A 26927-nucleotide genomic window follows, 5' to 3' on the forward strand; every position below is an offset into this window, starting at 1 on the left:
GGGGCGGCTGGCGCCGCGCTGGCTGGCAAGGAGCCCTCTCCGCGGCGCGCACCTGCGCGCACCCTCCCTGGCCAAATTCCGACGCCCCAAACGGCGCTTTGTGCCCAGAAGTGTGCTTTTTCACTCAAAACGCGCGTTCCGCCCGTCACCCCCCGGCACGTTGGCAGCGGGGAGCAGCGCGGGGGCGGGAGGACCCGCTGCTCCAGCGCGGGCGGGGCGGTGCTGCGGGCGGGGCCGGCGCATGCGCGGAGCGGGGCGGCGCGCAGGCAGCGGGGCCATGGCCGCCTGTCTGCGGGGCCGTGGGATGTCGGCGCCCTGAGGCGGCGCGGCGCGGCCATGGTGCCTCGAGGAGCCGCTCTGCCGCCGGGCACCGAGCCGCCGCCCTCGTCGCTGTGAAGCGCGGAGCCCCCGCCGCGCCACCGGGGAGCGGGAGCAAGAGGAGGAGGAGGAGGAAGAGGAAGAGGAGGTGGCGGCGACGACGACGACCCCGCCGGCCCAGGTGATTCCCCACCCCGCCGCCTCAGACACGCGCGTGCCCCTCCCCCGCCCCTCAGGGCGTCGCGGGGGCCGAGGCGCCCACCGCCCGCCCCTCCCGCGCCCTCCCTGCGGGGGTGCGCGCGCCGCCACCGCCGCTTGCGCGCCACCGCGCCCCCCCCCCCACCCCCCCGGGTCGACCCGCCACGCACCCCCCACTCCTTTGCAGGCGTGTGCGTGTCCGTGTGCGCGTTTGTGTGGCGGGGCTTCCCCGACCTTTCCCGTGCGCAGCGCCCCCCGCCATCCCCTCCTCCTCCTCCTCCTCCTCCCCCCCCCTCCTCCCCCCTCCCCGCCTTCCGCCAGCGCCGGCTCGCCGCGAAGCTTTGCAGGGGGTTACTAGAGTTCAGAGGCGGCGGAGCTGCGCGGGGCCCGGGGAAGGATGCGAGGGGCTTTCTGCGGCGCCGGGGATGAACGGCAGGGCTTCGGCTGGCAGGCGGCGGGCAGGAAATAAGTGGCCGGTTGGGGAGTGTGCGTGGAGGTGTGTGAGGGGGGGTGGTAGAGTTCGCACGTCTGCAGGCACGCGTACGTGTGCTCAGCCCGGCGGTGGAGCTCGACTCGGGCCCAGAGAAGGGAGTCGCTCGGTGCTGCAGTCGTGACCGAGGTGCTGCTGCCTTCGCTGGGGAGGTTGCGGTGCTCCCCTCCCTCTCCGGGGACTGGCTTTGCCTCCTGGTGTCCGCAGCCGGCTGTAAACACCCCCTCAGCCTTTTTGTGGTGGCCAGACGCCGCACGCCTTTACGGGTGAGACGGAGAGCTGCGTGGTGTGCCTGGATTCAGGTGGGAAGAGGGGAGGCCCGGTTATTCCCTCCCGGAGACGGGCGCTAAAGCATATGGTAATGCTTATGTAAGAAGCAGTCTTTCCGTAGCCTGAAGAACAGGGCTTTTTCTAGCTTTCCTACTTCAGTCGTGTTAGTCGATTTTTGGAGACCTTCTGTAGCCTGTTAAAATAAGGTTTGTGATGAGAATTTTCAGGTTTTTTTTCTGTGATCGAGAGTAGTTCTGTGTACTAAGTGCACTTGTGACAGATGGTCGCACTTAGAAGGATTCTTATCTTTCGGTTGCACTACCTTTCTGGGAGTGCGTGGGGGGGACCTGGTGCATGAATAATGAGATTGGGAGAATAAAGTGGAAAAAAGGTGAGTTGTTTTGTTTAATGCATGTAAGTGTCAGTAAACAAGGGAGAATAGTAGACATTATAGGCAAAAAATGCTTTTTGTTTACCAGTGAAAAAGATTTCTGTAATGTTTGACTCGTAAGCATTAGCCATTTGTAATCGCATTCAAAATACTTTTTTTTTAAGTCTGTAGGTGTTGCTCTATTTATTTCTTCAGCAATTTTTAGTACAAGAGTTGCTGTTAACTTGTTTTGTGGACTTGGGACTTGGATAGTTTTAGCTGTATTTGTGTTGGGGCTTTTTGTGTAATGTACCCCTAGAGATCAAACTGGGGGGGGGGGGGGGGAGAAGGAAATAGTTTGTAATTACTCTCTTTCATCACTTTTGTAGGTTAATGAAGGTAGACGAAAAAAAAAGTTTAAGGTGAGAGCTGCTAAGCTATTGCACCCTGTAAGTTTGGTTTATCTGTAACCTTGGGTTATTTTTGCAGTTATCTTAAATAACGAGCTGCCTGTGTGTGAGAAACTATCTTTTTGTTTCTAGTTAGTTTTAATAACTGTGGTAATCAGCTGCTGTTTTTTGAGCCATAGTGTCATGAAGGCATTTAATTCCTAAACTCGTTAGTATTAGGAAATAGATGTCTTTGTGACTGCTATTACATGGAAGGATCATCAAAAATCTTAGAGAGCAACATGAAGCTGCTGTTTTTCCAAAACACAGGATTAAGTCACCTTGTATTGGTCTTATGAGGAGCTACTGATGTTACAGCAACCTAATTCTGATGGAGATACGAACTGAGCAACGTGTGTTGGAAGAAATACCGGGGAATTCCTTCCTTTGGAGATGGTGGAAAGAGATTAGTATCTCACTCCAGTTCAGCAGCTGGAGTCCATGGTGCAGATGCAGAAAGGCATATTGTGCCAATCAGATGTGAACAAATGGGTGTGTCGTGGAAAACTGTATAAGCCTGCTTAGTGTTTCATGCTGCACTCTCAAAAACTTGCTTGAAGCTGTTTGCTAAACTTGAGTTGGTTTCCTCCTCTTCATGCAGACGTATGCGGATAGCTTCTCTTTCAGTCTTCTAGAACTCTGTATGTTTCTGTGGTGATTTACTCTCTTTCTGAATCCATTTTTAGCTCCAGATACACCTGGCAATGTTTGATGTGGTTATGGAGTGGACAGTTCACCGTTGTTTTGCTTTTTAAGTGCATATTCATGTCTAGCGCCTTTAGTATGATACAGACATTTGTGCCAGTTTCCCTGCCTTTACTTTTATAACATTTCCTTTCATTTTAGGGAAGCCCTGCTGCTTTGTAATTAGTTGCATACTTGAAAGGAACATTCAGAAGTGGATACTTCACCTCGTGGAGTTTTTCTGGAAGAATTTTTTGGTGGCATGTCTTGAGTTTGAACATGATTTAAAAGGGACTTTTCTAAGTATTTTCACCATGTGTTTGCTCTTTCTGTTGTGTGAGTCTGGTACTGCAGGAAGCTAAACTGCCTATTTCACAGGCCTGGAAGCTGATGCTCCTTATTTACATGACTCAAATAGCTAAGGCAGCAGCAGCAATGGAAACTTTATCAGTATTGACCTAGAGGAATCTTGAAAGTCTTATTTTATGTTTTGACTTCTTACCAGTCAGGTAACTAGTTATTGGCATTGCAGGTTCTAAACATAGGCTGTGTCTATATTTGAAATGGCTAAAAACTAAATGAGCAACTGTGGAGGATGAAATATATTTCATCCTGTCATGTAACTTCATCCTGGTAACATGTTTGGGTTGCAGGGTTTTTTGTGAAGTTGATGGGGTGTGCCATCAACTTTACTTGCGTGGCTGGTCTTCCTGTGATGCAGCTCTCTGAGGTGGGTTGTCAGAGACTGCATCATCTTGGGCTGTCATTAATGCTCTGTGTGCAGGTCCTCTGGGTATTCTATCCTCTGCAGAGGCACTTTGGGATTGCTGCCCAGATTTTCTCAGAATGTGCTGATACAAATGTGGTTAGGCAGGCTTGTAGGTGTAGGCTTGCAAACATGGCTGTGATGGCAAAAAAAAAAAAAAAAAAGCAAGCTGAATAACTAGTTAATAATCCAAACCTTGGACTGGCAAGAAACTGTAGAGTCAAAAAGGACGTCAGAGCAGTTCAGGTTGTTGATTCAATCTAGATATTTTTTTTTCTCGCTGAAAATTTTACTTAAAGATATTACTAGTTATATTTTTATTTTAATGAATTAGATTCCTATCTTTCAGGTGCCTAACTGAACTCCGGAAGTCTGTGATGTAAAAAACAAGCAGCCCCTCTTAGCGTGACTGGATTTGAACTGATCATATGCAGGCAGAGTGCCGATCCTGTAGGAATCCGCAGAAGGATTTTTGCTGCATACCTGGTGGATTTGTTAACCTTTGTTAACATGTGTTAGTCCCTGAGTTCAGTTCCCTGGTCTTACCTGCTCATTATGAAAAATAAAAGACACAGGATGTTTTACAGGCTGCCTATAAATAATACACTTGCTGTATAATTGAGAGTGCACTGGAACTGCTCATAGTGTATCAATGTACTTTAGAAATAAATCTTTAAAGAACGCTTTAACTTCACAGCTCTGTGATATGTATCCTCATTTCCTGAATTGATTTGCTTCTCCCTCATATAAAACTTGCTAGAATTAATGAAAGTTGGAAATGTAGAGTTTTTTTTTCTTCTGTACTGTTAACGGTCTGTAGTAGTTTTTGTCCATTTTTAATATTCCTTTAATATGAATTCATGTTCTCTTAAGTCCCTATGAACAGATAAGAGGTTGGCCCAATTTGTTTTGCAGTAAAAGGTGTTTTTTGTGAAGTATGTTATGTATATTTGTTTGGAATGATTAACCTTAGCTGTGCCTCAGTTCACAAATGAATGTGTCTTGGGTGAGTAGGAATTTATTTGTTTTCTAGGTAGAAGTAACAGTCCTCCAGTCACACCACCGCAGCAGCTCTATAGCAATCCATATTGTTAGACCAGATGGAGAAAAAAAGAAGAAAAAATTGTTTATTCTTGTTAACTCCTACATAGCAAGATCAAGTAGTCTGCCGACCAACTCACTCTAAACCTTTAAATTGAAGGCTAAGTACTCTCTGGTTATTACTTGAAATTAGCGGACTACAAAACCTGAGTGTTATTGGAAATGCTGACTGGATCCTAATGACAGTGTTACTGTACACGTCTGCAATGTTTCACTGCTTTATTAGTACACTTGGTATGCTCACTGTATCTGCCCTTCTCAGCATAAATTTTTGAGTGCTGTCCTTGTTAGCCAATTTAAATTGTATGGGAGCAAGACATCTTTTGCTTTCCTTGCTGCTGACTGCATGGGAAAGAGATGTTTTGATGGATCAGTGACTCACGTAATCTCTGGAGTTCTAGGTTGGTTTTTTTTTTTTCCAACAGACTCACACAGGGAAATTCTTTTCTAAGTGCATATCTGATGAACCTTTTCATCTTGTTCCTTCCCTTTTCTTTGTTTTCTCCCTTCCAAACTGATGATATAAAGATCTAAGTCTCTGAAGAATGGGATTTTTCTGTACTTCACATTCCTTTCTTTTGCTCCCAAGAACAGAACAGGCATATAAAAGGAGGGGTTCTGGGGAGTGCGTGAATGCAACCCAGCTGATGGGTCTAATTTTGGTTTCTGAACTGTGACATTGAACTTTTCTATAGTTACAGATAGGAATTGTATATTTTATTTTGTTTTGTTTTTTTTTTTTTCTTTTTTCTCCTCTTCAAGATTTATCTAGCAGAGTTTGCCATATAGGAAAGTAAAAGCTTTTCCTGGTGATGTTTTTTGTTTTGGGATGTATCACTGAAAAATAATTTGAAGTGGAAACTAGACTGCAAATCAAAGTCTGCTTTGTTAACGGACACATCCAAAGTAACTAGAATTTCGTAGATGTGAGGAACCGAAGTTGAAATTGTCTCTTTTGGTTTCTAGTCAATCTTTCCAAGTATTTTAGGTTGTAATCCTGCGGGAGAATGAGCATCTTGTTCACAGATGTTAGGCTGAACGTTGCAGGATCAAGTCTGGTTTTGAAGTTCTGATCCTGAGTGGAATTACTGTATCTTTCTATGGTGATTTTTGGTGCCAGTGGTATTAGAATAACTCTTACATCTGCAGATATTCCAGTGTATTTCTGTAACTATTAAGTAACTTTATAATTAATGTTTTTCTAAATGTAGAAACTCTACTCTGTTAATGCAATTTTGCACCTGCTTGGGTAAATGGATGCAGATTTTGTATGGCCTCTTGTAGTGCTTTACCAGTGAGTGTTTTCTGCCTGTGATGTGATAGATTTATGTTTATGTTGGTGCGTAAACAACAATTGACTGGTTTAAGTGGCATAGTTCACAACTTCAGCTGAAATAGTAAAATTTTATGTGATGACAAAACCTCAGAAAGAAAATTCTATTAAAGGGAAAATGTGTGTTATCTTTGGGTTTGTTTTTTGTTGTTTTGTTGTTTTTTTTTAAGTTTACTGCTAATTGTTCTGCTGATAGAATGAGCTGGGACAGACTTGTGATAGTCTTTTTTTAAATTGTGTTTTGCTAATTCTACTCTTTAAAGCTAAGCAGAAATATGCTTTTGATAAAATGGGTATGTCAGGTGAAGGAGGGATTTTTGAAAAGTACTGTGTTGTTAGAAAACAAAAATGTTTCAGTGAATATTAATCAGTTATGATTGGAAATTTTTAAAACGTGGTTTTGGTCAAATAGCACAACTGTGCTTGCAGTTACTTCGAATATGAAGTCTGAAGTTCTTCCTAAGACTGTTTTTTTTTCTAATCCTGAGTTAGAACAGGGAGATGTTTGAAATCATGGGAAAAAAAATATCTTTAAACACAAACTAGTGGCTTCCCAGTCCTGTTCTTAAGTCCATTTTTTGGCTATGTACAACAGTGACCTATTTTTTTTTTCTAATGTCTGAGCATCCAGCAACTCCTGTCATCATCATTTATCTGAAGGTTTTAGAGGTTTAATGTTGTGGTGGGTTTTTTGTTTTTTGTTTGTTTTTACACCAATCAAAATAATGTATTGTGAGAGCTCTTTACAATATAATGAGCTTAGAGCAATGGACTTTGTTGCTTGCATGTATTACGTTCTGTTAGAACTTGGCAGCAATTACAACTGAGGCTTTATTTAACACATCCGCCTTTCTAGTGGAGTTAATTTTAAAGGGTTTCTTATTAGTATTGGATGCTTTGTCAGTCAGTGACAGAATATGCTGCAGAGTTGCAGTGGCTGCTTCTCATAGCCTATACGTTGCGACATAATGTGGTTTTCAAAGTTTGTTTTGCTTCTCTTTTAACAGGGTTTGAAATTTAGATTGTCTTCATAGATAATATAAATGCTGCACTTTTCGGTTCTCTTGCATTCTTAAGTATGTGTGTATGAATTTGGGAGGTAAAATTTTTCAGCTTAGTTTGGATGAGCTGAACCTCAGTTAACTTTCAGTATTAGGAGAATGCATGGAATTCTGCATTTGGAGTAATTAAGGAAGGTGAAAGCTCAAGTGAAAATTTCCTTGTCCTACATGTTGGTTGGTTGTTGATGACTGGAAAAGGTTTGACAGTTATGAGAATGTAATTTGAAATCAGGTGCTTGTTGCCACTTTACATGGGTATTTTTATGACAGAGTGAAAACCTGTAAATCAGTTCCCGCCCACCCCTAAGCCCTGATCTACTTGGAAAAGTAACCTAACAAAAAAGCAGGAGGCAACTTAATTTCAAAGTTTTAATTAAATGTTGCGGACTTGGCAAAACCAAAGATTTTTGAAAATTCCTGTACTTTCAAAATGTTTTGATATGAATTATTTAAGCTGTGTGCCGAGCATAGGCTTGTATTTCAGTACGCAGCCTGGCAAAACTCTTTGTATACAATCTGTGTACCTCCCAACTTTTGTTTGTACGATACCATACATTTAAACTCCATCTTTTATTCACACTAAATGTTGAATGCTAGCGTTCTGTAGTAGCTGCTTGGGCAATGGTTTTGGTTGTTCATTCTAAATATTTGTAGTCTTCTGGCTGACCTTTCAATTCATTTTGGGAAGCATTGTGAAATGCTGGTGGTGTGTGGGATGCCTGATGTAGCAGGGAGGCACTTCCTGTGCGAGGGGAAGGATGTGCTGTCTTTGGGGTTTGTAGAGCTGTTGCAAGAGCTCTGTAAAAAGTGCCTGCATTTACATAACTTGAAAAGTTAGACGCTGGGCTGGATGATGACAAGCAGCAGCCCTGTAACCTGTGATTTACTGAGCCAAAACTCACTTTCGATCTGTACTGACTTCTTGAGCTGAATTAATTTTGTGTCATCGTGCCTTGACAAGTGTCACTGTGGCTTTAGGTGTGCACATGAATGGTTTATGGTAGCATCTTTGCCATGGCAATACAAATAAAACTTCACATGAGGATCGTGTGTGTTTCCATACAAGAAGGAAGGTTTGGATTTCGGGTTTTTTGGTTTTTTTTTGTTTGGGTTTTTTTTGTTCCTGTATATTAGCATGGGTTCATTTCATGCTGTACTTCCATGTTGGCTTCATAGTATAAAACTTGCACAACTGCAAAAACTTTTAAAACTTGCACAAGGACAATATGAATAAAGTCCTGTAAAACTTTATTTTAAAAGTGCAGTTCCAAGTGCACATTTTTTCTGTTTCTTGTGTCAGGATGCAGTTCTTTCCAATTGTTCCCCTAATAATTGGGATTGGGAGCCTCTTCTTAAATCTGACCTCATTTGGGGACTGATCGTGCTACAGGTGATTGTTTTTACTTGTTTGAACGGCTGCTTGTGGATAAAAACTTGCTGGATCATCCCTAGCTTGGCCTTGAATAATTCAACTGCGTTTCTCTAATATAGTGTATATAATTGGTGGCTCACAAAGACAGCCTGGAGTGAATGCTTTTCCTAGGGTGGGCCGGTGACATGTGGGAAAACCAGCACACTTCATTTAAGAGCAACTGTCAGTCTCAGCTGAAGACAGTGCTCTGACAGGATGTGGAAACTGATCCTTTTGCTCTTTAAAATGGTCCTGTTTTGAGATGCTGCTGCAGACCTGCATTTTTTTTTCCGTTTAAAAAAGTAAGAAAAGTGCCCTTCATTGTTTTACGTCGTCCATCCTCTTTGATTGCAAGCTCCACAATTAAATTACCTTCTAGTACTCTGGAGTGAGGATATGGTCTTTTGTCTATGTGATTCCTTGCAGTGAATTACATTAAAATGAGTAGAATAGTTTAAAACCCAGAGCACTCAAATTTGATAAATATATAAATTTGTAGATGTTAATGAATGCCATAAGTGATTTTTTTAAAATCTTGCCTATTGGAAAATTATTTATTTCAATTTGCATTGAGGAAGTGAATCTAAAATATTTTAAGAACTATTTTAGTTGGTGGTCATTTCATTTGAGAGGCATAGAAATAGTGTTAAGCTAAGTGGAGGTAGTGTCTGAATTCTGTTGGTGTTTGCTTTCTAAAGCTTATGGGGTATTTGCTTTCTGAAGCTTATCGTGTTAATGTTTATGTAGTACCTAGTACATTGGGGTCTTTTGGCTGGGGTCTTGGATGCTAAATTAGTGCAAATAAGAGTGAAGGTTTATTTGGTGCACACCCTTTGACCATTTTTATGCCATTAACCTGTCCCCCCTCCCCCCTTTCACCATTTTACAGTATCACTATGGAAAAATTGCTAGCAAATTGACCTTTATATAGCAAAAATAGAAGCTCTCCTGTCTGGATTTGAATTTAACTCAGTTGATTCATTCAATCGTTTGTGGCCACACAGGAAGTCCCATTCATATGATCACAAAGCCTAATAGCTGTTTGTACAGTGAGATTGATCTGATTACTCTTCTCTGTCTTGTGCTATTTACAGTCTGCTGCCCATTCACAGAAAGGGAAGAGAATGGCTGCAAAGGAGAAGTTGGAGGCAGTATTAAATGTGGCCCTAAGGGTCCCAAGCATCATGCTGTTGGATGTCTTGTACAGATGGGATGTCAGCTCATTCTTCCAGCAGATCCAAAGAAGTAGCCTGCACAACAACCCTCTCTTCCAGTACAAGTACTTGGCCCTTAATATGCATTATGTGGGTAAGTGTACATGTATTCAGGAGAAGACACTACAGTAGTAAATACAGTCTTGCTTACTACAAGAATTTTAAGAATTTGGTAATAGCATGATAATACACTGATTACCACAGATAACACAATAATATATTCATTACACTTATGCTTAAGGGACTGTTTATGTTACCAGTAAAGAAATCCTGTGTAGGGTCCTCTACTGAACTTTGTTATTTAGTCTTGATACGTAAATAGAGTAAGCCTGGTGTCTGGTAACATGATTAATGCCCTGAAAGAATAGCACAGTGACTTTGGTCTGTGTCTGACTGATGAGAAAGCTGCTGTGAAATGCTGTGCAGACAAGAAGTATTGTAACTTATATCATTGGCATAAAGCAAGAGACTAGGGAAAAGGTTGCCTAGTTTGGGCTGTGACTACGGCACCAGAAGGTTACCTTTCACTGCTGCATGGATATGGCTTTTCATGCCAACTGTATAAACTATATATATATGCTGTGAGTGGATTAGACCAGGTAACAAGTCCTTGTGTTGCAGATAAATGGGCAAAATTAATAACACAGCTCAGGGAGCTGAGGTTTGAACCTTGGCCTGCAAGTCTAGTTTGGAATGCTAGACAGCTGTTTCTAGGAGATGAAAAGGATTGATGTTCTGGGACCTGCTCTCCAGGTGTGTGTGTGATTCATCTAGTGACTGCACATGGGGTTAATTAGGGATTGGATCCAGGCGGTTGAGGTTGATAGCCAATGATGATTTGCCTGAGTACTGCCTAGCTTGGAGAGAAATGGCTAGCATGTAATTTTCGCACTCTGCAGTGTTTCTTCCTTGTAGATGGCTTTGGAGGGTAAAGATGTACTGCGATCAGCTGAGGGAAAACACCCTTTAGTTAAGTAGTTAGAGGACTGTGGTGTTTTGAAGTTGCATGTCCAGGTTTTTAATCCTGACTGCATAAGTGTTGGCATGGGACTTTCTTTTTTAATCTATTAAATGTCTGTTGTCTGGAAATTATTTACTGCCATTAAAAACACACGTGGCTTTCTTTGTTATGGCTCCACTATACTCATGCTGGGATAGCAATGTACTTCTAGTGCAACAAGCTGGTGTTACAGTTCTATGCCCTTTTCATATGTTTGTGGGAGAGAGTACTTGTTTGTTGCTTGTTAATGTGACACAAGACCATGGTGGCATGTAACTACAGGTGGCTTTCTCATGCACTTCTGTGTACCTTTTAGGAATTAGTTTACCAGATCAGTTTCTAATACAGAACTAACAGTTGTGCAGCAGGCTATCAAAATGTCAGTGGGTAATTTCCAGCTGTGACATAGACTCTCTTTATAGTCATTTGATAACCTTGTCCTCGCTTAAGTACGTTGAGATACACCAATAAAAAGCGCTACAGAGAGTGTAGGTATTGCTACTGAAGTATTTCTCACCTGGTTGCTATTTTAGTACTAAACCAGTGGATTCTGACTTTGTGCTTCTCATAGAAGTGGTGCTTTTGTGCTGGTGCACAATCACTCAGCAGTTCTTTTGCTTTTTGCTGTTACAGTATGGAGTGTCTGTAGTTTTACCACTCCAACTGGTAGTTGCTGATCAAGAAGGGCTTCTAAGTCATCAAACAAGTTGCTTGTTTTAAAAGATTTTCGGAGAATTTTCAGTGACAAAACTTTGCTAGTACTTTTCAAATAAAGTTGATTTGTTTCAATGCCTTGGTGGTTTTTTGGTTTTTTGTTTGTTTTTTTTTTAAAGCTGTGTCAGTGTGAGGCTGGGCTAAATCAATTTGCATGCCTATACGAGATTTTATATAGATTTAATTGCATCATTTTACAGTATAACCTTAATTAAAATGATGTATCAAAATATATAAACTGGATTTCTAAGGAAAACAAAGTAGTTTTCCACCAGTTTGGGAAATTAAGCTTCTTTGAATATATGTTGGGGGAAATTAACTGCCAGTATGTAATTTAAATAACAATTTACCATGGATATGTTTCAACACGCTAATCTCTTTTATTTAGGAAAAAATCCTCTGTTCATATTTGCAGTTAGGAAACACAGTATCAGCAAATGCTGTGGCAGCTTTGCAATATCAATCAATCTTTGAATTTCTTATATAGGTAGTGTAAGATAGAAGTGCTCTAGCAGCTTAGGAATCGGGTGCCTCTATCTTGGGCAGCTGCTTGAGGAATGATTTGATTAGAGGGCCATAAAAATCAATAAACTCAACCAATCTAGATAGTGTGAACTTTTTCCCAGTACTAAGGATCCAAAGTTGGAAATTTGCTTGCCACTGGAGTTACCAGGAATATCTTTTCTGTTTACATGTACTCATTTTCTTCCATCCATTTGACTTAAAGTTTGAAAAGCCGATTGATTGTTTTAGATCAAGCAATGTATGTTACAGTGTGATTCACATTCTGGTTAGCAGTACTGGGAATATAGTAAAAGCCTCTAGGATGCAGTTTGTCCTTTGATACAGCTTTTCCCTTTCACATATTTTTATGAAACAGCCCTTATCTGCTTTAGTGAAGGAAAATATTCAGTCCTGATAACCACTCAACCACGAGTTCAACTGCATGAAATTTAATTAAATATGCATAAAGCAATGCAAACAGCAGAGATAAATTTCTGGTTAGAATTCATGAATGTAAACAGATTAATTTTGTGTAGGAAAAACTGCAGAGTAGTTTTGTTTATGAACTTTATCTGTCAAATGGCACTGTGGTTACTGTTTTGGCAGGCGTAAAAGGCCTGTGAATGGCATGCAGTAGTCTTCACCATGCACTTTAGATCTTGTGTATAAAGTTTGTTATGTTGTTTTATTTCATAATACTGTTTTTCTGCATATGAATTATCTTCTAGAATCACCATTAAAATTGTTTTTCACTTCTGAAAAACTTTTCTAGGTTTGTCAAGTGTGCTTAAAAAGACAAACATCAAACTTAGTTAAGCAACAATTTGGGAATGTCTCTGGCTGAAAAATTATTGTTCTGTGTGTGCGAAAATTCATACTTGATAGTCATTGGATCACCTCAAGCTTAAAACTTCATTGATCACACCCAGTATCTCTCTGGAAGTACTTTTGGTACATCTTACAGGACATTTGACAGATAATTTATTGAAAACTTAATTTAAAATTACTACAGATGCTTGGGATGAAAAGGAGTTGATTTGTGTACTGGATTTTTACTTTTTTTGGTTTGCCATAGCTACTGGTTATCTGTAAAAACAGGCAAGAATTGGATAAAATGGGGTTGCATGTACTAGTGATATTTAACCACAAAATTATATTAAAAATAGTAAAAATTCTTCTGCACCCTGAAAGGAGTCACAGGGAAAGTTTGGTTCTATAGTCTGGCCCTTTCCTGCCATTTGTTTAAATACAATAAATTATATATATGCATATGCTTTTTTCCCCCTTTATTCTTTTAAGAGTATCGAAAAATCCTGAATTGTAAGCCTTATTTGCAAGTATGACCTATGAATGAAAGTGTATTCTGTAGTTCTTCTTGGAGTGTTTAGAGTATCTTGCAATAAGCACTATTGTCCCAGGACTCTTTCCCAAATACTCCAAGTCGTCTTTTTTACTTTTTTTGGCAACCCATCCAGACAGTCTGGCTGAACAGTGGCACGTGATAAATTTGTGTGCAGTGTGCTGTATTACCAGATATAATTCTGACAGCTGATATGCTGTTACCAGGTAGGATGATCTGGGGGGAAAGAATCTTAGAAAGCAAAACAACTTTTTTGTCCACAACTGTTATAGGTGTTATGTGGTTTCATTAAGATTTCATAAAAATAATTTTGTATAAATTTAAAGTAGCGTCTCCTTCAGGAAAGATCTGTGCTAACTAAAATGGCTTTCATCTCAAACCTCTCTGTAGGGTAGACTAGCACACTCTGCTACTGCCAGACTTCATTGTTTTCTGTAGAGTAGCTCTGAGAAGACAGTCACTTCTTTTTACATTCTTTTGATGAAGGTGGAAACAGTGGAAACCACGTAATTTCCTCCTATGAAGGGCAAAGCAATGCTATTTGTGCTAACTGGCAAATACTCTGAGCTAGATGGGAAGAGGAGAGTCATGAGCTTAACCTGTAATCATAGTCTGACTTGGAGTTTAAGTCACTGTCATGCTAGAAGGCAAGAATTGCACTAAATACATAGTGTTTTCTTACCTAAGAACAAAAATAAGAGCAGTTTTCTATCTTAAACTATATTCTTTGTCGTTACAAAAAAAGAAACTCCTGGGAAAAAAAGGAACTGTTTAAATACTTGGAATAGGTGGAAGGCATGTCATCTTTCACCATCCTGTTTGTAATCACAGTTTCTTGAACTGTGCTGTTAATACCTTAATTGCTTGGTCACATCACTTGCTAGGTGTGAACTACTTGTTATGAATGCTGCCTTTAAAAGGGGGGCTTGAAGGAGGAGAAACCTTCTGAACTTACTGCCATTGTGTGTTTGCTGGTTGCTCTCTACTTTGGTGTGCCCACTGTTCTTTAAGCTCTTGTGCATTAATTAGAAGATGTTTTATTTTGATTGCTTTTTTGTGGTGCCTTTTCTCTTATGAGGAGAGATATAGTACTCTGATAGAAACACAGTAAGAACTGCCATGTGAAGCTTCAGTGTAAGAAGAAAGAAGCATTTGGTTCATTCCAGAAACAAATTTCCCAAAATTGTGAGAAAATGATGCATGACTAAATGTGCAAATGCAGTTAATGCATACAAAGATGAGGAGCTGCTCAGATTCAGCCCCTCTGGGTTTGCTGTCCCATGTCCTCTGTCTCCCTCCTGCCAGCAACATTTAGATAAATGGGTAGTGGAACTATTTTCTGGGTGTTACTATTTAAAAATGTAGCTATTTTTAACCAAATACAATTTTATGACATGGGCTTGGTCTTTATTTCTTAAAAAAAATTACTTGCCATGTCTTCATATTCTCAGATAAAATGCAGTGTATGCTGCAGTTGGTAGATATAGAAGAAGGTAGAGAGTATGCCATGCTCAAAATACAGCATACTCTTTTTTTCTCTTTCCAGCTCTAGAGGCTGCCGATTCCTATACTGCTTCCTTACTGTTGTAGGCTTTTACTAAGCAGCTTTCTCAGCATATGGGTACTTACCAGGTAACATTTCTGTATAAAGCTGGTATCTCTTTCTGGCAACCTACATTGCTTTTTATTAAAAAACAAACAAACAAAAAAACCGCAACAGCAGCTTGCTTGAAGGAAGATGCTTACAATTTTGAGGTTCAGTCAACTCTTGAGTACCAGTCTAGTGACAACATGGTGATTTCTGTTCATAATTTAGAATACATTGTGACTGTTTATATTTTTTATGGTTCCACTTCTATGTTCTTTTCCAGTACTCTTCAAGTTCTCCATGGTTGTAATTAGTCCCAGAATTCTGATCATTAGGTATGCTGTATTATAGAAACAGCCTCTGAATCATATGGCAGAACTAGAGTCAAAAGTCCATTTTATTTTTTCAGACAATACTGTAAATCTCTGTAAGAAACTCAGTTCTTGGATTATTTATACTTAGAGTGCCCTATCTGTTGTGCATGTGAAAATTCAAGAAACAGCTGTTGAAACTGATGGCAGTACCCCAGTAATGAGTAAATTGGTTTGTTGGCATTATTTTCAGTGAGATGTGAGGATGTTGATAACAAGTTTTCTGATCTCTGTTTATAGTTGCACTGTGGCGTGACTGGGTAAATACTAATTCCTTGTGTGCAAGTATCTTTAGATGTGTGCTTTCTCAGTTTAGAACTAACTTTTCAACATTTTCTGAAGGGCAAAATATTTGCCATGTTAATTCAAAGTACAGAACTTCTTGGAGTGCGTACCATTTGTTTGGGCAGCTCTGGCTGAGTAGGAGGGTGAGGAAGATGTGTTCCTTGGTGTTGCCATGATAAAACATGGCTCCAAAAATGCAACACATCTTAAAGCCCACTATGCTTATGCTGCCTTGAACACATATTCAGTTAGGAGTGGTGAGACAGGCTAGATGAAAGCTACCCTTTGTGGTGGTAGTAGTGGTCCCTTGGTGTCTGCTTGAGACTGATGGGGATTTTGGCAGTATTAAGTGTTCTCTGAATGGCTTGGCTTCTAAGCTGATTTCAGTGGAGTGAATTTTGCCAGAGCTCTGTGTTGGAGCTACCTCTGATGCAGGAGAAGTCATTCTGCATGGTGGTAAAGGTTCTGTTTGACATTGCCGTTTTTCAACAGCAGATGAAGAACTAGTCTCCTTCTCAGGACAGCATAGCTGTCCCAGTTAATTCAGAAGACCCTATTTGGATGAGTTATCCTTCACAGCATGGTTAATACAAATTGAGGATGTGCAAGAGCTTTTTGTCTCACCTCTTATGTGACTTAAAATAAGTGGCTGTTAGAATTCCTTCTGGGCTTGAGCTAGCCTCCAGTGCAGAGGCCACAGAATCTTCTGGTAACTTTGGCATCATGTCTTTAAATACCGTGAGCTCTAAAGTGTATCTTCGAAAAATCATCCACTCTTGAGATAGATGATTTAGACATAGACAGTTTATTGAATCTCTGTGTAAATTGCTGTGTAACAAGTCTGGTGACTGGTTATCCTGAGAATTGGACAGACTGAAAATAAAGGTGCCAATTGTTGTTATAATACTTCTGCCATATCAAATACAGTCTTTCAGAAGTCTGTCCTGTGTTACTGGTACTTTCATGTTGTGGCCAGATAGTTGGCTGAATAAACTGAAATGAGGAGAGCCCAGGGTTAGGCTGAAATGAAATTACTAACTCAGTAGTGCACTGATCCTGGATTGAGTCAGGAGAGACTGGACTTTTGATGGTATTCTGTGGCTCATGACTTGCTTTGCTAGTCGTTGTGAGGTGGACCATTTACTCTCATAGGATGTGGGTGAGTGGGAAGTTAGGGCCCCCCCGAATTAATTTCCTGGTAGAATCCAAGCAATTGTTCTATTACTTCCTGGCACTGCAAGAAATGTTGTGGTTTTATTAAGAAATGTTATGAACTCTTTCATGTGCAAAGTACTCATTTTTAGACTAAACCTTCAGGGAACTTTGAGTAATAATGTGAAGTGGACACAAGGGATCTGTAATCATGCAAATGAGCACTAAAATGTTTCATAAAGAGGATGGGTTGCAACTTTGATCATGTTCCAGAAGCCTCCGTTGTACGCAGCATGTCAATAAAACTGAGACACCTGAGTTGGCAGAGGTAATATGGGGTGAGAGAAGCTGGGAAACACCTTGGTGGTACACACATAGAGAGAGACTGCTGAAAGGCAATCTGTGAGCTGCTGCTTACTGTAACAATGAGCATTGCACAGTGAGAGGTTTTCATCTGGCTGAATCAACAAGTTGTAAATGAGGTCATGAGCTAGTTAATACATGTGTTCTTGTCTAGCAATGTTTAACTTAACTTTTCTGCTTATTATTGTTTTCACATTTTATTTTCTCCAGTGGGGCCTAAATCTGTACTGTCTTGCACGGGAGGCAGTAGAAGCTCTCTGCTTCTTGTGCTTCTGAATAGGTCTGTGTATTTGTAAGGTTGGCAGAATGGGTCTTCTATAGTGCTCCTTACAGCTGGAAGTCTAAGGGTGCAATTCTGTTTCTTGGTGAGTTTATTCTGTCTTGTCTTCATCTTTTTTTTTAAACGTGTGTTAGAACAGTTTCTTTACCAGCTCAGGAGTTGGACTTCACTGACCCTGCTGCTTAACAGAAATATTACTTGGCGAGTTAAAAGGAACAATATACCAGGAGTGACAATAGCACGCATGGCCTAAATCAAGGGAGAGAAGCGTTCATTGCAGGCGTAGAGCTTTGGATGGAAGAGGGTGTTAGTTACTGTTAACCCATGCCTAAACGTTACTTAGTAAGATGAGTGTTTCTCAAACTGTAAATCCTTGTGTGTGGAGAATCTCTCCACAGGGATATATGTTCTCAAGATCGTGTTTTCTTCTGACAGAGGAGGTGCAAATGAAAACAGAATGTAATGATTTAGATGAGAAAGCTGCTGTGAGGAAATTTCATTTCCTGGTCCTTTGTTTTGAAGTAGAATCTTGTTTATGCCATATACTAATTACATCATTTGTCTGGGCAAGAACAAAGGGAATAGAATATTGCTGCTAGTATGTCTGAATTTGAGCTTGTCTTCCTTTTCTTTTGCAACGAGACGGTTTGGTAATGAATTATTTTTTTTGGCAGATGCATTGTCGATAAAAATGAGGTTGGTACCACTTTGGGAATAGGGCCTCTGCAGCAAAAATGCAAATATTGCAGTATGAAGTGTGTTGAAATCTCTCTCTTATCAAGTCACAAGAGGGAATTGTAAATAAGAGTGAAAGGGAACTACTTTAAATGTCTCTTACTCTCCCCCTCTTCAAAATCTAACAATTGGAGCAAACGGCTGCTTCAAAGTGAACATTTAAATTCCAGCCCAAACTCGTGAGCAGTGGAGTTCATTGCTCAAGCTTCTGCAGTAACCTTGGCTGTCTTGTCACTGTGTGGTGTTAGAAGCATCTGTGCTGTTTGGAAGCCCTTTGTTTAAAAGGCACAGATGTGATAGTAAATCTTCTCATCTTTTGATTTGTATTTGGACCTTTTTTTCACTCCTATGTATCTTGCTATATTTTAGTTGAAGTTGTGATCATGGAGAGAAGAATTAACTTCAGTCACATCTAAAATATTCCTGTGTAACATGGCTGTGTTGGAGTGCAGTTACTGCCCTCTAAAATGTCTTCCTTTTACAGAAATTATCCTAGCACCACTCAAGTACATCATGTGGCCAAGGAGCAGACTTTCATGTGATAGAATAAGGTAAAGAAGCTGGCAGAGCTTAAATGCAGATACAGTAAACAGGTATTCTTAGACTATTTATAGAATAATAGAGGAATAAAAGCCTGCATAATAAACTCCATTTAGTTCTCCAGCTGAAGGTGAGTCATGGGCTACAGTGAGAAGGAAGGGTTTAGAGATATTCGACTCAAGTGCTGGAATGATACATGGTTGAGCCATGTGGGTTGTTCTACAGAGAATTGTCCCTAACTAAGCAATCAAGGGAAGGTGGTGAATACAGCAGTGACAAGGTGTTAAGAATGTCTGCAGATGGTGTGAGAGCTGCTGGAGCTGGCTTATAATGCTGTGGCGTGGTGCAGACTAGATAAATGTCTTCATGGAGATTCTGCAGTGGAGTTCCTGCTCTTGCCATTTGTGTATTTGGTAGAAGGAAGGTGTTGAACAGAGAAGATGAATTCCATAAAATACAGGTGTTTGCTAAGAAAACTGATGATGTAGAACATCTGCTGTGTTGTATTAACTAGAAGTATGTTAATCTGTATAAAACAGTTGCTGGAAGGAAACTGATGTAGTGTTGTGTTCCACGCCCCTTTAAGAAGCTTGAAATAAAAATCATAGAATGCTTTGGGTTGGAAGGGACCTTTAAAGGTCATCTAGTCCAACCCTCCCTGCAGTGAGCAGGGACATCTTCAACTAGATCAGGTTGCTCGGAGGCAGGTCCAGCCTGACCTTGAATGTTTCCTGGGATGAGACATCTAGAACCTCTCTGGGCAACCTGTTCCAGTGCCTCACCACCCACATCATAAAAAATTTTCCTTACATCTAGCCTGAATCTACCCTCTTATAGTTTAAAACCATTATCCCTTGTCCTGTTGCTACCGGCCCTATTAAAAAGTCTGACCCCATCTTTATTATAACCCCACTTTAAGTACTGAAACGCTGCAATAAGGTCTCCCTGGAACCTTCTCTTCTCCTCTTCTCCAGGCTAAAGAACCCCAGCTCTTTCAGCCTTTCCTCATAGGAGAGGTGTTCCATCCCTCTGATCATTTTTGTAAATGGTCAAATGTATACTGTAAATGATCAAATGGATGCTATTCAGAAACTAATGAAGGTGACTTGTATGATAACTTCATTTTAATCAAATAAACTATCAATTATTTCAGCTTTTGAAAAGGCACATCCTCAGACAAACGTACAACTTGTCAGATCTACTTTATGAAAGTACTTGAAAAAATATCTTTAATGTTAAACACATAATTTCTGTGTTTGTATTTTTAAAAAGGTAAGTATATAGGCTTTGTCTGTCTATTGTCACTCCTATAATCTATCATATCTGAATTTATCTTTGCTTGGCATACTGCGGGTCTGATGCCTTTTCTCTAGGAGCATGTTTTGAGTTACCTTCTTGAAGACCTAACTATTGGTAGAATTTTACAGAGATGGCTTATTGAAGGTGGCAGATATTAAGTAGCTTTGAAATACTTCTACATAAATACTGAGTCAGAAATTGTATCTTTTTCAAACATTGGAACATACTGTGTTCTCAAGCTATTTTATAGTAGCTGGTTGTACCACTACTTATGAATGCTTAATCTAGAGTTACGTTATTTTCTGAAGTATTTTTAAAAAGCTCAAAGTATAAATTAACTCAGTTAAAAAGGCTGTGCCCAGTGTTGCTGAATAGATGGATGAAGCTTTAAATGTAACATGACTCATATAGCTCTAAGTGTCAGGATAAGTTCTTCTATAGTGTTTTGTTCTTAGCTGCAGGGAAGTTGTTAGCTGTTGCTGATTTTTTTTTTTTTCCCTAAATGGGTTTCAGTGCCAGGCACTTGTGCTCTTTCTGAAGGTCAGCTTAAGCGCACTGCATCATGATGGAGAGCTTGGAAATAAAGGTTAGTAAGGGCACCACGTGCTGGGTTTTTTGACTTGCAGAGTCTGTCGGGGAAGAAGAGGTTGGGCATGTACCACCCAGTTGTGAAGTGGACTTTAAAGTACTGCTTTATTTAAGTATCCTAATGATAACAGGTATGAAAAAAAGGATCAGTGTTCTGCTGGTTGGAGAGACTGGTGAGCAGCTAGGCTATGTTCTTGAAGAGTACAGCTGTATCTGCATTGGGTCTTTTTCCATGGTCTTGCTAAATGCTAACAAGAAGTGAAGGAACTGCTGGTGTAAATGTCTAGAAATCCCAGGCTGTGCCAAGTCTTGTCCTTGATTTATGCAACACTGATAGCTTGAATGTGCTTTAATATTGCTAGTATGGAGAACAGCCTCTGTGTGTCCCCATCTCAAATTATGGGCCTGCAAAGTGTTTTTAAACCATGAAGATATAGTGGAAGAACTAAAATGTGTAATGCTAATCAGCATGGAAAGGTGTTCTGTGTGTCCTTTGGTTGAAGAAAAGGATTTTTTACATCAATTGACTGAATTTGTTGGATGGATAGGCTTTTTTCCCTGCAACACTGAAACTTGCTTTCACTTGGAAGAAGAGGGAGACCTAGGCCTATTTTCCCTTGTTACATAGGTTATGTTAAAATTAAGTTTTGTTAAAATACTGTGGATCAAGTCCACTACTTGACTTCTAGATGTAATCTTACAGAAGCTGGTAGACCTCTTTCTGTTCATGGGGAAAAAAAGAAAGTGGCAGGTTTTTTGTGTGCTTTGTGTTTTGATGAGGGCAAAATGTAGGTACATGAATTTTAAAACCAAGTGAAAACAAAGGTGGTTTAAAAGAGATCTGAATAACTTGAGTGTTAATTCATATTAAGAAATTTGGAATTAGATAGTGGTTTTTTGAAACTTCAGCCTCTGCTTTTTGTTACAGGTTACATCTTAAGTGTTGTGCTCCTAACTTTACCAAGGCAACATCTGGTTCAGCTTTACCTGTACTTTTTGACTGCACTGCTGCTTTATGCTGGGCACCAAATTTCCAGGTAAGAATAAATGGATTAATTTTGTTAGCTTGGTTTGGGAATTAGAAAAATGACTGATATTTTGTTAATATCTTGTATAACTGTCATAGGCCTGTTTTTTTGGAGGCCTTTTTTCTATGCTAGACACCTAAGTATATCTTGCTGTTCTTTGTCTTGAAAAAGTTTATAGAATTAAATATACATCAGATAGTTCTGGTATATTTTCACTGACTTAAAAGGAATTTCAAGCTACATTTCTGTAGAATGTAATGTCCATTAATCTGAGGAGAGAAAGCACTTACCACAAGACTAAATGTGGCCTCTAATGTAGTAGTCTGAGTTACTCAATGGCTTGGCTAACATGCTTTCAACACTGGAGCATTCTACAAAGCAGACAGGACATTACTTTTCATTTTCTGGCACCTATGATGAGAGAGAAAGTAGAGATGTGGAAGATAGTAAAAGTAAAGTAATAGTGGAATTTATTCTTAAATTCATCTTTGTTTATGTAATACATTTTACAATGAAAACAAAAAGGCATTTTGGATCTAAAACTCAGAGCAAGAGGCTGAAGAACTCGAGTCAGACAAGACGGAGTCAATCATCTTTCTTTCTCTGGCTCCAGCTAGATCTGTTGAAAGCCAATGTAAACTGTCATACTGACAAGAAGTTTAATTGGAACCAAAGAAAGCGCCATCACATTAATGGCTTTACATGGGAAGTTTTGAAAATATGGACTTGAGCCTGATTTATTTTGATGCCTGCTGATGGGAAACATTTAAAAATGTGCTTTTGATTGATTTAAGTGAAGTGATGGGTTTGTTATTTCTGCATCAAAATTGTTCTAAAGCATTTGCTGGAATATTTCTTACTTGATACGTTGCAGTTCAGTGGAGTGTTAACAAAGGTTTTGTGGTGACTTGACAAGTCACTGTTGTGGCTGTCAGAGTTGCAGTTAATGATTTCCTGAATGGATGAGGGTGCAAGAGAGGAATTGTGGCCTCTTATTGCCTGGGTAGAAAGGAAAGAGGGTTTTTTATCACCCTCAGGGGAGTCCTGAGTTTTTATAGGTACAGTTTGTGGGTGTTTCTTACAGGGTTGAAGGCTTACTTATTAGAAAAAGCAACCTAAACATTATTTAAGAACTTGTGTTGAAATAAAAATAAAGCTAGTAACAAATACCCATCAGAGGCGAGGCTTTGGTCCAGAAGATTTACAGCTAGAGATCTTTATGCCATTCTGGATCTTCAAATTTTTTAAAAGAAAGGGAGATGGTATGGATATTGGTTGATACGTTAAGGAACAGCGCTGTGTTTGATTTTAATAGCTTTTTTGTTTGTGTTTCTATGTAATGTGAATTGTGAATTCTATTGCTTTGTGAGGTTTAAGACTTTACAGGCTTCATTGAAACGTTAGATAACTTGCTTGGACTGTTTGGCGTATGCGTACTAAGCTTTCTCTATTTGATGCTTCTGGAGTGAGTTAATAAAGACTTTAATTAAATCTTGCATCAACTGGCACCAAAAAATATATTTAATTAAAAGATGTCTTGGATTCAAATAGTCCAACAGTATTCCCTAGCTATTTTGCAAAGCAAATGTAGTTGCTGACACTTTTGAGTGAGCCTACCCATTCCCTAGATGTAAGACTGACTTGGTTTGGAAGGAAGCACTGTGCAAGGGGTTCTCGGCAGCAGCCTTTGTATAATGTGGCAAGTGACACTTGCATTAGCTTTTCAAAAGGATCTTTGAATACCATTAGTTTTCATATTGAAAGTAGTAAAGTATAACACAAATATAATGTTAGTGGAGCTATTCCTTTTATTGCTAAAGCCATCCAATTCCAACTGATGTTTCTATTTAGCAGACTGATCGTAACAAGACATACAGTAGTCACATGTGCAAACTGTTCCTGAGTGTTTTTGTTAATAATTCTGCTTAGAGCTGAAAACTTACAGTAAATTGCTTGCATGCATTACCAGTTGGGATGCTATTTAAGACAGATGAAGAGGTCTCGTATTGAGGGCAGTTTGGTTAATGCAAATTATAGAACAAGACCAGAATCAGCTGGCACTTGTGACTCTGCAGTGTCCTGGAAATTGTGAGCTTTTAAGAGACTTCAGCTTTCAGTGCTTTTTTTCCACCCCAGAAATAGCTTGCGGTTCAGCTGCAAGTCTGGGAATAAGAAGATCTGAATTTTATAGTTAAGCTCTGACTTCAGACTTCCAGGTCTATGTGACCTTGACAAGTCATCTCACTTCTTAAGAGTTTGTTTCCTTACCTGCAAGACTGAGAATTACCTTAATGTGTGAAGATTGATTACCTAATGTTAGCTAATGTTTGTGAACACTTGGAGAGTCCAAGAAAATGCTACGTTTGTATGTGGCATATTAACCTGGCAATTTGGGTGGAGATAATACACCATCTGTTTATGGAAAAAGGAGAAGTCAGCTTTAAAAAACAAAATCTTGCCGCTCCTGACAAGGAAGATTGATGCTGGTTTTATTTTATATGTAGCTGCATGAATGTCTTGCTTAAAAGGATCGCATTTCTTTTCCCCGTTTCCAGCAATAAAACTTGGGAAAATAAATTATGCAGTTATGCAGAAAAGAAATGATGCCATTAAACACACTGTTAATGCTAAAAAAATCAATCTGCATCATTATCTTATTTAATGTTTTGCAGTTTTGTTACGATTGTATTCCAAGTGTTGAGCCTTGCAGAGCTTAAAATGGGAAGATTGTGGGGGGTGGAGTAAGAAACTGAATTGGTTCTGATGGATAATCTTTAAATACAATTAATTTTAAGGCTGTCTGTAGACATTTAAAACCTATGAGAGTGTGTTTGATGTTGATGGTGGAGATTAATCAGCCACAGTAAATGTCAGCAATATGAGTCAATTAGGTCAGATAACCATTGTGCCTTATGTCAGTCAATTACAAAGCATATTTCTAATAACAGAGGACCTTTCTGCACTTTCAGTAACAAAAAATGGTCATGTGTGAAGTACTGTACCTTTTTAGAGCAACGTTAGGCATGGCTGTTCATGAATATATGTTAACAATCCAGCAGTTTGATTCAATGAGGCTGGGAATGCGTCTACAGAATGAACAGCAGGCAATCTGATCTAAGCTTTATTCTTATATTCTAATTTTCGGAAGTAATATTGTAGTTTCAGTCATTTCATTAACTACTAAATACTGATTTTAGCATTCTTGTTTTCTTACATTGCTGCAGTAAAGTGAACAATTCTCAAATGTAAAAGCTGCAGCTTAATACAGCTTTAATTGATCAAAATTGAGTGCAGGCACTTGCTCTTGTCAGCATCTTGTATGGCACTGCAGCTGTTCGAGGCATCTTCTGATTGGTGTCTGTGCCAAAAGATCCTTGTGTTTGTACTGGTAATAAGAGAATCATTGCTTTGACTTTCCTTATTCAGACATCATCTACAAATACTGTTTAAAAAATTTAGGAGATCTTAAAACATTGCTTCTCCAAGCTGGTAGGCCTAAAACTCAATTAATTAGAGTTACTTAAAGAATTAAGCCAAGTACAGACCTCTGTGCAGATGACTGAAACAGATAGACAACAGCAAGAAATGTAGCTTGAAGGAATTTGGGTCATCTCCAGGCACGTTCCTGGTATTAAGAAGCAACTTCTAAGTGCAGTGTTGTTGGTATGTCTTAGCTAAGTTGTGTAAGGTCAACTTGCTACAGTTGGTATCCTGAATGATTTTTGTCACCTGTTTCCTAAAAGATATAGAAGAAACTTGATGTCTTTGCTGCTTTCCTTCTAGCAATTTAGAAATAGCTAGTGTTTTCACCCTTAATTTGAGGATGGAGCATGATATTGCTAATACAAAAAGCCATCTTCAGCATGTTGCAAATGGTGTTATTTTTTTCTCCCTTTAACTCTGATGGATTATCCTGTTTGTGTTGCTAATGCTTTCAGAAAGTGCTTTCTGCAGGTTCATGTGAAATAAATAAAAAAAAACCACCCAACTTTGTCCCAGAGATTACATCTGTGTGGATGTTGGAAGGTAGAAAAAACCCCTTGTGCTTAGCTATACCTTGATAACAAAGGGGAAAGTTCTGTCCAGAATCAGTCATCTTAAGTAAGCCTTTTCAATCGTCTTGTGTTTTTAATTGTAGGTTACAGTCTAAAGAACCCATTTCAACATACCTCACATATACTGTGACACTTGAAAAGCTGCAGTGAGTAGGCAGGGTTGTCAGCTATGAAGAACAGGCTTTGAAGTGTTTGTTTTAGTACTTTGAGATTTATGCCTTGAATTCCAGAGATTTTTTGCAAATGAAAATGTGAATACCTTAGCTTGGGGTAGCAAGCCAGTACTAGAAGAAGGGTGTATTTCCACATTTCTGTTTGGGAAGTGAATGCTTGCAGTAGCACTGAGTTGCATATTTTTCTGCACTGAAATAAAAAGAGCAATTCTTGTATTGGTTGTGGTTTCGGGTACTGTTTGCCTTGCTTTGACTGCATCTGTTCCCAGCAAGTGTGGCTTGCCTCACTGATATAAATAAATAAGTAATAAACGATGTGCCATGCCTCTTGAGCAAACAGACCCCACTTGCTCCATGTGGGTCAGATCAAGTGTGTCTGGCATTCCTGGGATGTGATGCAGCTAGACATGAATGACTGGACACTATCAGTCAGGTGTGACCACAGGCTTAGTTGTGCTGCTAGTGACAGAGTTTGTAGTGTCATAACAAGGGTGGAGCAGCAGCCATCCTGGGAGCGGAGAAGGAAGGATCGCAGGGCAAGGCAGAAAAAGGGGCTGGAGATCCCGATGCAAAGGGTCCTGAGTATTGCCTGCTGTCTCAGGGCAGGGGATTAAGGAGCCACTGGAGGATTACTACTGTGCAGTCCCAGGATTGCCTTCTGAAAGTGCAAAATGCTTCCTCTTAGTGTGAATTTCATATTTGAGTTACATTGCTGTTACATATGTTAGCCTGCTTGAAGATGGAGCTGGTGGATGATCACCAAAAGCAGAAAAATGCTTAGTCTCCTCAAGTTCTTACATATTTCTTTGGTTGCCTGAGCCCATCCTCCTAGCCAACCTTTTCTGAGAGAACTTACAAATATCTTGTTGGATTTTCAGACTATCTTGCTGTGTCTGTCAATAGCAGTCCGTCAGTTTGAGGGTATCTGGTTGGTCCCCCAAGTTTTCCAGGATAGAGCTAAACTTTTAAATCATGTTGGATAAAAGGATTATGAAGCAGCTCAGTTCCTGACTCTAGTGCATGACTGTCACTTTTCCTTCGTACCTGTTTTTTAATGCAATACAAAGAAATTGTTAGGTGCGAAATTCTATAAGCATTAAATTGGAAGACCTCTCTGTCAAGCTCTCAGATATTTTTTTTTCACATGGAGCTGGTGGGAAAAGAAATTATTAGTAGGAAGAAGAACACTTAATAAGGATACTTAAAAATGGAATGGTGCTTAAGAGG

The 26927-nt window shown here is 39.8% G+C and overlaps 1 protein-coding gene across 5 annotated transcripts in view; it reads left to right on the plus strand.

Annotated features, from left to right (window-relative positions):
• Positions 1-250: 250 nt before the first annotated feature.
• RNF145 (ring finger protein 145) overlaps positions 251-26927 on the plus strand; it is a 47081-nt gene continuing 20404 nt past the window's right edge. Inside the window, exons 1-4 of one of the 5 annotated variants that reach the window (XM_049829281.1) lie at positions 912-1002; positions 2036-2068; positions 9546-9759; positions 21373-21481. In XM_049829281.1, the coding sequence (XP_049685238.1) occupies positions 9576-9759; positions 21373-21481 (293 nt within the window). In that variant the 5' untranslated portion in view covers positions 912-1002; positions 2036-2068; positions 9546-9575. Of the gene's footprint in view, positions 500-874; positions 1003-1517; positions 1668-2035; positions 2069-9545; positions 9760-21372; positions 21482-26927 lie in introns of those variants that run through there. The other 4 variants (XM_049829282.1, XM_049829279.1, XM_049829280.1 and 1 more) reach the window with 4 other exon arrangements.

Source organism: Accipiter gentilis, chromosome 26 (assembly GCF_929443795.1).
Source record: "Accipiter gentilis chromosome 26, bAccGen1.1, whole genome shotgun sequence".
Lineage (NCBI taxonomy): Eukaryota > Metazoa > Chordata > Aves > Accipitriformes > Accipitridae > Astur > Astur gentilis.